The 12,017-nt window shown below is 36.0% G+C and overlaps 1 protein-coding gene across 1 annotated transcript in view; it reads left to right on the top strand.

The window, feature by feature from the left end:
• Nucleotides 1–12,017, top strand: part of LOC145675624 (coiled-coil and C2 domain-containing protein 2A-like) — a 302,517-nt gene that overhangs the window by 212,918 nt on the left and 77,582 nt on the right. Inside the window, exon 10 of the mRNA XM_081746169.1 lies at nt 2,735–2,852. Coding sequence (XP_081602295.1) covers nt 2,735–2,852 — 118 coding nt within the window. The remainder of the gene's footprint in view (nt 1–2,734; nt 2,853–12,017) is intronic.

Here is a 12,017-nt window from a genome sequence, read left to right as displayed (position 1 = left end):
TTTATCGCCATGACATTTCCAATCTCTACGGGAGGGAAAATAATCGTGTGTGGGTGCATCAAGATACGGCATCAGGTCACACATCTCGCTCAACCCGCCTCTTGCTCCAACAAATGGCAGAAGAAACTGTAATTCGTGCCATTCCATTCACAGACATTCCAGTGAAGTTCCCTGATGCGTTATCGATGTACTTTTGCGCCTTCGGCCTCCTGAAACGAGCCTTGTTTTACAGGAGACCCCGTACCGTTGAAGGGCTATGAAAGCCTGTCAGGAGAAGTGGTTGCGGCTTGACATTACTACATTGCGTGCCAGTTTCCTACAGTGGAAACTTCGCTGTCGGGCAGTTGTCCAGATGGAGGACCTCCAAATAGAGCACTCTCAATGGTGACGACATGGTTTCCGTTAAGCTAAATGCAGTTTGAAATCGTCACCATAGATCGGAAACACCCTCTGTATTTGCAAAATCACGGGTTGTTTCCTCGTTTGAGACATAAGTTTGAGCGGAAGGGGGGCGGCAAATTATTTAGAGTACAGGGGCGCACAATATATAAATATGGGCCTGAAAGTGTGTGTATATATACTGCTTTGGTCAGTTGGAGTTTTATTGGCAATCTCGAAATTTCCAAAGTTACAATGAATAATTTAAAAGTTGAAGTATCTCAGTCTAAATTCCCAATTTTGATGCTAGAAAAGGACGGTAAACTCTGATGAATAGCGAAGGTTAGAATAAATCGAAGTTCGTGTAAATTGTACTTTTTCTTTAAATAAAATATAATTTAAAAAAAAAACTACTTACAAGCAGTGGTCGAATTGAGACTGTATGCGGTGGTATGCCATACCCCCTCTGCTTTTTCAGTGATGAAGGCATACCGCCTATGTTTTTTCAGTGATCAAGACGTACCGTCACTGGAGAGTGGATGCTTTAATAAATCCGTTTTTATACACAGTAATTGACGAATTGCTTTCCACGTAAAAAGATTTTACTTCTAATGTATAAATAATTTCTAAGTTGACAACACCAATATTTTTGTTATTTTTCCCTACCTTTTGTTTTTAAAGTGAGGTGTCTTCAAAGTTGTTCATTAGTTTATATTTTGATGTGCCATATTGTATTTTTTTAATTATTATTATATGTGTACGTGTTTTCTTGCCTTAATACATATAAATGTCGTGTTTTGAGCATAGGTGGATTTAGGGGCTGTTTGCTGTGGGGGACGGATCTTCTGGGGGTTTGGAATACCTCTCAGTCAAATAGGGGGTCCGGGAGTTTACCCGCAGGAAATTGTTAATATAAAAAAACTTGGTTTTTGAGTATTTTCGAATATTTCTCTATAATACGACATAAGGGATTATTTTTTAAAAATTTTCAGAAAGTTGTAGGCGGATGATTAAAGTTTATCCATGCTCCCTTCCATCCATAATTAAAAAGGAGCTCTGCAATGGTTTTCAGTCGTTATGTAAATAGAAATGCAATCTTTTAGGCAACATGCTCTCACTGTATTTCAGCATTTAGATAGCTGGTATGGCGAGTCAAAATCGTAATAAAACATGTCACCTCTGCTTTTTTCCACTTCGAACACTGCTTACAAGTGTGACAATTTCGTGGTAACAATAGAATAACGCGGCTTCACACTGACCTTGAAGCTCAGGAAAATGCTTTAAAATATACCGAGAATCAGAGGAGTTAAGGGAAAATGCAATCAGATCCCACGAAAGTATTCAGAAATTTATTGCTATGAAAGAGATATTAGTAATCATTAAAACTGCTCGTAGAAGATATCAAAAACATCTCAAAGAATCAGTACAGATTTAAAAAAAAAAAGTACTTTGTAAGAAGATAATTATCTTTAGAAATAATGAATCTTGAGGAGTACCGTACTGAAAGGTGTTGAAGCTTCAATTTAAATTAAGTAAAAATCCGAAGAAAAATTGGGAAGAAAAAGATGCTACAGAAGAAGAAAATTATATGTGTGGATGGTAGGTAATCAAAAGAGCTGGGCCAAATTACGATATATTTACTTATTTATGTTTAACTGTGTTCCAAGCTGTATAGTTATCGTTTGATATAATTTTCTTCTTCTGTAGCATCTTCCTAATTTTTCTTGGGATTTTTATTTAATTTAAATTGAAGTTTCAAAACCTTTATTATCTTCTTACATCACTTTATATTTTTTTTCTGCACTGATTCTTTGAGATGTTTTTGATATCTTCTACTAGCAGTTCTAATGATTAGTATATATAGGATAAAAAGCGTAATTAGCAATTTATCCAAGCGTGGGCATTTTTTACTAAGGCATTAGTGTTGGTTCTTTATAATTATAAGAGAGGATGCGAATCGGAGACACGTCTAAAATGGAATATCTCTAGACTTACATTTCTGATGTCACCAAATTTGGTGTGTATGTGGAGGTTTGTACAGTCTGCAGCAAAGAAACCTGCAACATGAGCATGTAAGTTTATTGTGAAACTACGCCTAGCAGCTCAGGTAATCAACATAACGCTAAGTGGCACGAATCACGCCAGGAAAAACTTCGACGTCCTCCCCTGCACGCTTATTTTGGAGCAAAAGACTTTGTCGTTTCGCAATAACTTACATGCTCATGTTGCAGGTTTTTTGCTGCGGACTGTATATTTAGTGCAATTTTTCTAATATCGCCAAAATTGATGTGTGTCGGTGGTGGTGTCTGTACATTTAGTGTAAATTTAAATGTTTTCAAACTTTTTTTTTTTCCAGAAAATGGTTTGGAGATGATGGCGAGCTCATTATGCTCCCGAATCCACTTCGCAGAAAACCATTCCGTCCACCTCTCTTTGAAGATGTTAATCCACTTCTGGAGACAGAGTTCAAACCGGTAATTATAGTTTATATTTTTATAGACTACAATTTTTATTTACTACGTAGATATTAAGGAATGATTATGAAAGTGAAAATGAATAATTAATTCTTGAGGATGAGCATCTATGCACCTAATTGTTATTTCCCATGTTACTTTTGCCTTAGTCACTTGAGGTCGATAACTAAAATTATAAAATAGCAACTAAATAAGGTGTTAGATAATAAAACCTATTACTTGGATTTTTGCGTGTTTCGTCGCGTGATCAATATTGGGTCTCTGGTTCAGTCCGAGCTCGCACCAAGTAGATTTTATGATGGACAACCACCGTATGCGTGGGGTTTTCGGGGTTCTCTAGTTTCCTCCCATTTTCGTCATTCCAGAATTATCATCCATCTCATCATCGCCGTCTCCGAGCCTCAGGGCATAATCAAAGGACGAAAAATGTACAGTTTATATTCTTTCTTTTATTTTTCGTTTCCAGTAGTTTTCAGTAGTACTATCCAGCTTCCCTTACTCACCTAATTACATGTTTTATTTCCTCCTTTTTAACTTTTATTGTTAATACAGTCCTCCTTTCATTTCTTTCTTCATTCCCCATTGCTTTTGTCATTTTAGTATTTACCGTCTTTTGTTCAAGGTTTCTAATCTTATGTTGATTTTGGATAGATAGATAGATATGTCATATTCTCTAGAAGTACGGGACCGTGGTAGCTCAGTGGTAGAACGTTCACCTCTGGTGTGTGGTGTTCCTGGTTCGTTCCCAGCGAAGTGGACTTTGTGAACAAAATCTTGTGAATGGGTTTTCTCCGAAGTCTCCCGTTTCCTACCACTTTCTTCATTCCACTATTGCATTCATTTTTCATCATCACCGTCTCCTTTAGATTAGTCGGCATAACCGTGGGACGTAAAACCGAAAGATTTAATTTTTTCCCCTCTAGAAGTATCTAATATTCGTTCCTATTTATCGTTATAGATCGTGTTTCACTGATAACAGGTGATTACATGACCCACCATCGCCACGAAATTAAACTACCGCTAATTTTAGAGTTTTTTCTGTAATATCTTCAAGACAAATAAAAATATTCAAAAAGCAGAAACGTAGTGAACTAGAAAATAGGATTTTGCATGTGATACCGTTATCACAACTCATCTATCTGCTTTCGATTTGCAACTGTAGATAGATCTAGCATTTTTTGCGGGTTCTGTAAATAGCGGCATACCAAAAGCAAATAGGTGAATTGTGCTACAGGTTTCACATGCAAAATCGTATTGTCTAGTTCACTACGTTCCTGCTTTTTGAATATTTTTTATTTGTTTTGAAGATAAAAACTCTAAAATTAGCGGTAGTTTAATTTCGCTCTAGTGAAGACCCATAAATGGAGTGAGTGTGACACAGTCGGTTGTATGGAAACAACATATCAGGATGGGTCCAAGCAAAAATATTAAGGCCATTCCTTTTGGAGCATGTCTGGGGCATGGTGGCTCAGTGGTAGGGTGCTTATATCCGATGCGTGGGATCCCTAGCAAAGTAAGTTTATATTGGACAACATCGTTTCCGTAGGTAATCTCGGGATACTCCCTTTTTCTCCCACTTTCTCATTCCACCAATTCTTTCACCATCATTCACTTGCTTTAATCATCCGTCCCTCTTAGCCTAAAGATCCTAATCGTGGGACGTTAAGCTGGAATTTTTTAAAAAAAAGCATGTCCATGGACATGTACCTGATTTGTTGGTGCATAAAGATAGACTGCCAAATATTTTCTAAACCCGAAGGAATTACTGCACTCCGTGAATGCAGGTCTACCCTAACCAAATTCCGAAAGAACACTGCGAAAGTAATTTTGTTATTGAAAAAAAAAAAAAAAAATCGAGTACCATGAAAGAGGTCCTTTCCTTATTATGGTGCTTGAAGCGGCAGTCTTAATGGGCTCACGATCACAGACACTGCACTACAATGGACTAGTCATGCGCGTCGACTACGACTGGATGCTGAGACTCCGGCACCCACACAAATAATCTTGCGGGTGCGACGCATCCACAAGATTTTTAGTTGGGACCCGGGTTTGAACCGTTCCTCTTACGACCTGGGTTTGAACCGTTCCTCTCGCGTTTAAGTCAGCCGTGCTACCGACTGAGCAAGGGCAGCCCAATTTGTCTTTATCGTACAAGCATATTTTACTTTATCACAGCACAGACTTTTATGACAATGTTAATATAAAAGATTTTAACTAAAAATAAATCAATCAAATATTGAGATTTCTTTGAAAACATATAGGCTAAGACGTCCCGACATTGATTCACCCACATAAATTTTGGAAAGTCGGCGCCGTTGACTGGAATCTGGCGAGTTTCCGTTTTTATTGCTGGTATTACTTGTATTTTTATTTGTACAAAGATACTGATACTACTAAAGGAAAAGAAGAGGCATTCATAAAAATAATGTAGGAATTTCTCATTGATATGTAAGTTGAAGATTCTGTACTGAGGAAGGCCATAGTAAAGGATGCAGATAAAATATTGATCAAATCATGAATCACGCTAAATTATACGTAGCAAATTTTATTATTCTTCACATTTGTGTTAAAAAAATAAAATCTTTTACGTTTTAACTACATATAATGTGTTACTTCAATTCAAGCGGGAAAGATAGCCAGTCGAAATGAAACGGAAAAAAGGAGAAAATGCAGTAATCTTACGGAGAAATATCATTTGTAACTAGGGGCCGCGGTGGCTCAGTGGTACAGCGTTCACCTCTGGTGCTTGGGGTCACGGGTTCGATCGCAGCCCCCGCCAAGTGAACTTTGTGGTGGACAAACACCGTGTGCGTGGGTTTCCTCGGGGTTCTCCCGTTTCCTCCCACTTTCTTCATTCCACCATTTCATTTATTATTCATCATCACCGTGTCCTTTAGCCTAACCGGCATAATCGTGGGACGTAAAACTCAAAGATTTCATTTCATTTCATTTTTTCATTTTGTAACTATCGCTATTGAATCTAGTGGTTCATGGGGCAGAGAAGGTATTAACTTTATAAAAAGAAATAGGCAGACGGATCACGCAGTTAACTGACGATGACAGAGCAAGCACCTTCCTTATACAAAGAATAAGTATGGCAGTTCTAAGAGGTAATGTCGCCTCAATACAGGGTACCATACCCAAAGGCAAAGAACTAGAAGGTTTCCTACTATAAGACATGAAAATGAAAGATATGAATGTCACGATAGAATAAACTGAAGGACTATCTGTCATATCTTTGTGAGAAACCATTGACCTTTTCTCAGCCTATTTGAAAGTGTTTATTGTAATGCTTTCCACGAGGAATCTGCAGAACTTGTTGGTGAAAGTGTCGCTCCAGACATCGATCCGTTTTATTTGTTCACTTATTTGTAAATTCCAATATTGATTATTTTGCTGCATTTTTATAATAATGAGATTTGAACTACTCAAATTTTCCGTAAGTAGAATTTGAATAGGCATTTAAAGTGAAAGAACCCAAAGTGGACGCAGAAGAGGTTATATATTCGATAGAGCAAGCGATTGTTCAAGTTCAAGACAAGGAGATGAGGGACAAAATAAGAAGAAAGGCTAAGGTGATTTGTGGAAAGGAACGTAAAGAAGCCAAAGGGGGGCTTTTCAAAACAAGAGTACAGTGTGTTGAAAGAAATAAAGAAAAGAAAAGACATATGTGTGCAACAAGCAGACAAAGGTGGCGCCATCGTAGTAATGGGTAAACAATGGTTCAAAGAAAAGTTGAATCATATCTGTGATACTTACAGGTGATAGGTGAAAGATCTATGTGTGAGGAAATTAAAGAAAAAGTTTTGGTGTCAATAACAAAAGCAGGTTTTGAAAGAGGTCTCAATAAAGAAGGTAGAATACCGATAATAAAAGGTTTTCCTAAGGTTCATAAGGAGGAGGTAAAATTGAGACCAGTATTAGATTGCAGAGGGAATATATTTGAACCACTAGAGGAGGAGTTAAAGAAACAACAAGACACTAGCAGTGTGAAAAACTCGATGGAGTTAAAACGAAGGATAGAGGAAGTAGGACGGAGCAAAGCTAAAACAATCATGTTTAGTATTGACGTGAAAGCTATGTTTCCAAGCCTAAGAAGGAACAACATTGTTAAAGTCATTAAAGGATTGATGAAGGATAGGAGGATCAATGGTTGGAGTGGAGAAAGACTGAAGGAGGCCCTGAAGACTATATGGAATAAGAGTTCTTGTGTTATAGGTGAAAAGTTAGTAAAAAATAAGGAGGGAATAAGTATAGGTTCCAGGTTGAGTCTGGTGCTGGCAGAAATTGTTATGAACGACTAGGAGAAGAAAGTAAGGATGAAAGGAAGTGACAAATTAGTGTTTTTTGGTAGATATGTTGATGATTGCATAGGGATTTGGGAAGGAACTGTAAGGCAATTGGAAAAGTTTGTAAAAGAAATTGAGGATACAGAGAAAGACATACAACTAGAGCTCGAGGTGGAAAAGGAAGAGGCTATAGTGTTCCTGGATATGAAAATAAGGAGAAAACAAGGAGTGATCTACACAGAATGATACCAAAAAAGTTGCTCGTCGGGAAACTGTTGCCACGCCAAAAGTGATGTGGATCACTCGACCAAAATGAATTTAATCAATAATATAAAGAAAAGAATTATACAAATAAGCAGTGAAAAAGACAAAGCAGAACAAAGTATACAAACATTCCATAAGCAGTTAGAGAATAATGGATATGATAGAAAAAAGTTAAAGTACTGAAGATGGGAGAACAAAAACGGAGAAAGAGAAGAAAGAAGACAAGATGGAGAACGAAGTGAAGGAGGGATAGGAGAAAGAAAAATGTGGTGGGGGATGGAAAGTTTGGTAGAAGAAACAGAAATTATTAAAGGAATGTTGAAGATTAAAAAAAAAAAAAAAAGTATTATACGATTGTACAGTTATCCTGTATCACATAGTGTCTGATGAAGCCAAAGAGTTAGTTGGTGAAATTCTAACACGTATTGAATTTTAATGAAAATATCTAGTTTTGCTCAGCAAATAATTAGTTTATATTCAAATTTATATGTAATGTGTTATTTCAGGAACATAAGAAACACGTATTTAAATTTTTCACGCTCACCGACATTTTCGCCGAAGACAGATATAGGACATAAACATTTGCAGTATTTCAAAAAAACACTCTGCATTTTTTTCTTCTGGCAGTAAAGGTTGTGACTTTTTCACATGTTTTTATTTTTTACATATTTGATCATTGAAATTCCTTAGATGTGTGTTTACATTGAAGAGAGATTAAAATAGCAAAGTGTACATAAATTGGATGAGTTTGTTCTTTTTTAAATAGTAATAATAATAATAATAATAATAATAATAATAATAATAATAATAATAATAATAATAATAATAATAATAATAGGCTAATTCCATTTGTGACTTACACGACAACAGACGTCAGACGGCAGTAAATATTATGTATTACAAAAATTATAAGATATTTTCATGGGCAAGTTTTAGGTTATAAATAAGGGGCAATAAGTCCTTTATTCATTTTTATTTGCAGCATTTAGATATGTAAACAAAATGGCTGAAACAAGTCTCTAAATATATACGTGACTTACACGACAGTAGGAGACATCGTGTTTTGAATAACGGTTAACTATATGAAAATTCTGTTCTTCTATTGCTACAAGGATATTAAAACTTTTTACATATATTAAGTAGATACCAAGCTACAAGGCCAAAAGAACATTATTATATTTTCTGTATTTATTTAAAAATATATGCGACAAATATAACGTGACGTACACGACATAAATTTGTGACTTACACGAGAAGTCTAATATCATGTCTTCGTTTAATTACACTTTCAAAATCTATTGGCGGTTAGAGTGGCACTAATTATTTAGAGAGATAAAAGAAAGTTAACAGACAAAACAAGAAGTTAACAGTTCTTTTATTGGAGCAAAATTTGTCAAATTCTAATTTATGTCTGTGATCGACATCTGTTAATGCAACATAGGCCTAATCTTTCTGTTGCGGCCAATAAAATTCTTTATCTTGATGGTAATGGCGAAGAAATGTTACATACAATTGTTCTGATTCTTTTCTCCACATCTGACAAATATTTAATAGTTCTTTTTTCGGCGAAGGGTAATAATATCCTGTCTCCAGTAAAGTATTTCCATCACTTCTTCGCTGCGTTTATTCCTTTCACATGCGCCAATGAACAGTTCTGGAATGAAATCGAACTTCCTTCGTGGTGAAGAAATACCTTAGATGAGACAACATTCAATAGTACTTCTGTATACGCTAAAACACAATGAAAGTATTGCTAGTTTAGTGTTTTTGGAATATTACATATTTCTTATGATGTTTCCATTGGCGCATCAACTCAAATTTTTGAAGTAATACTCTTTACTACAGTAGTGTTCGGACATAACTTGCGTGCTCTCTCAATAAATTCTAAAACAGATTGAGGATCAATTTGTCTTTGAGAGCCTTTTCCATAGTTCGTAGCCGAAAAATGCCAAGACATTTCAACTTTCTGCAATATTATTGAACAAAGTGAATAATGTTGTACACCATCATCCGACTGATAATTCACATTGTTGATCGGAAAACCCGGATGACACCCTTCAAAATCTTCCATAAGTGTAGACTTGAAACAAGCAAATGGAAACATATCTTGATGCATACAATCAGATATAATTACGCACGAATCATGTTCTGTGGTTTCCTTTTCTTCAGGAAAATATATTATTGCAGTTTACATAGTACAACTGTGTGATATCCAGTGACCGGTTTGTATCCTTTCTTGGTACATAAAACAGTAATTTCCACTAAAAATACATTTGATGTAATATTCTTTTCAATTTCCCTATCTATTTCCGCTTCCATTAAGCTTCTGAACTAGGCATATCTGGAAATGCAATAGAAAAGACAAGTGTTACATATCTGACATGTCCTAATTTCATAATCTTAAAGTAAACTTTGTTGTGACTTACATATTTTCGTTTAAGTAAGCATGTTTTCTACCAAGGAAGCGCGACAGAGTAGTAGCGTGCTAAATTTGTCTCGGTAGGTTGCGGATTTAAAACATATAGCTGGCAATCCTGACTGATGTGTTCCTCATTCACACCAGGCAAATGCCGAGATGATATCTTTTCAATAGATCTGAAAGAATTCTTTCCCACATGCCCACCTCCGTCCTATACCGGCCTGAGCTTTAGATGCATAAAGGCAATAAATACCAATTTACAAGCATGTTTCCAAAACAACGAAAGAGTACGAGAAAACCAATAATAGTATTAAAAGTAGCTGAAGCTAGAAACTTTGGAACCACACTTGCCGGCATTGTTCCAGAGACAATAGATACTTCCTCTCACGTTTTTTAAAACTTCTTTCTAGATCACATTGATTCATATTGTTTAACTTTTCATTCATTTGTTACATTTATAGTCCAGTCAAGTACATTTTACACCCATACTTCATAATATTGCTTTTATCCTCCTTATCTTTCATTCTCTTACACTAAACATGGCACTTAATACATTAATTGAGTTATCAATTCACTATTTATACGTTTTACTGCAGTTAGCAGCTATTGGCAATGTAATAACATTGCAACAAAATGTGACTTACACGACACGCATAATGTGACTTACACGACAGGGAAAGAAATGTGACTTACACGACATATTATATTTAGTATTTGAAAGAGTTACACGTATTATTTCGGGGCTTTCTGCACGGCCTTTGATTACCGTCTGTCCAATTGAAGAAAATTTAGAATAACAGCTTGTTTGTTTAATTATGTATATAAATACATTAACTTATTTATGTTTTCTTGTGACTTACACGACAGCCTACTTGAATAAATCAATTATTATAATTTTCTTGCTATTATTAAATTATATGCAAAACAATGTCACTGATGTAAACACAAACATTATCTTAATAAATACCATACGCGATCTTCACTTACCTACAGGAATTAGCAGGAAAAAACTTTGTGTTAAAATCCAAATGTAGGTACGATATTCTGCGACATGAAAGTGGCCATATTTTACCTCCTGCAGAGCCATCTACAAATCAACGTTGGTATCATCTTGTTCGTGTATGAAAAATTCAGCATTCTTAAAAATGAATTTTAATACTTATGTAGGCCAAGGTAAAACTTAAAATTTTTCCTTCGTAGGGTCACTTACCGCGGAATTGACCAATAATAAACCAATGAATAACAATACTACAAAATAGTTTAGTCAAAGGCGTTTGTAAATAGTAACATGTTTTTAAAATGTAAAATGCAGTGCTATTTAAGTGCGCTTAAGAAAGAAAAGATGTGTTTAAATACAAGTAAGACTAAAGGAAAACTTGCAAGTTATTTATCCTGCGAATAAAGAAATTAAAAATAGATTTCTGCAGGTTAGTAATAGATAGAAAATTAATATTTAAAAATAACTCATTATGGAACTCGGAGGTTCAATGCCGCGTTGACAAAAGCTCTCCATTGACTTTTGTCCTTATCCAACTAGATCCACTTTCTACTTTGTATTCCTATTTCTGCGAGATCCATCTTAATATTGTCCTCCCATCTGCATGTAGGTCTTCCTAATGGTCGTTTTCCGATTGGATTTGCAGTTAAAACTTTGAAAGCATTCCTACTTTCTTCTATTCTGGCTACGTGACCTGCCCGCCTGAGCCTCCTAGACATGTTGACCCTAAGAACGTTGGTAAACTATATAAATTATGCAGTTTCTTGTTATGAAATTTCCGCCATTTTCTATTCCCGTTTCTCTTGGGTCCTAATATTCGTCTCAGGTTCCAGTCTGCGTTCTTGTCTCAGAGTAGGCGATCATGTTTCGGAACCATACAGCACAACAGACATGATTATCTTTAAAATGAAATCTTTGAGTTTTATGTCCCACGTTTATACCAGTTAGGCTGAAGGTACGGTGATGATGAGCAATGAATGAAATGGTGGAATGAAGAAAGTGGGAGGAAACGGGAGAAACCCGAGGAAACCCACGCACACGGTGTGTGTCCACCACAAAGTTCACTTGGCGGGGGCTGGGATCGAACCCGGGACCCCAAGCACCAGAGATGAACGCTCTACCACTGAGCCACCGAGGCCCCAACACGATTATCGTTTTATATATTTTAAACTTCAAATTCTTCGACTGAATTCACG

Source organism: Thermobia domestica, chromosome 18, assembly GCF_964235325.1.
Source record: "Thermobia domestica chromosome 18, izTheDome1.hap1.1, whole genome shotgun sequence".
Lineage (NCBI taxonomy): Eukaryota > Metazoa > Arthropoda > Insecta > Zygentoma > Lepismatidae > Thermobia > Thermobia domestica.
Note: the sequence above shows the minus strand (reverse complement) of the source record. Positions and strands in the feature narration are given on the sequence as shown.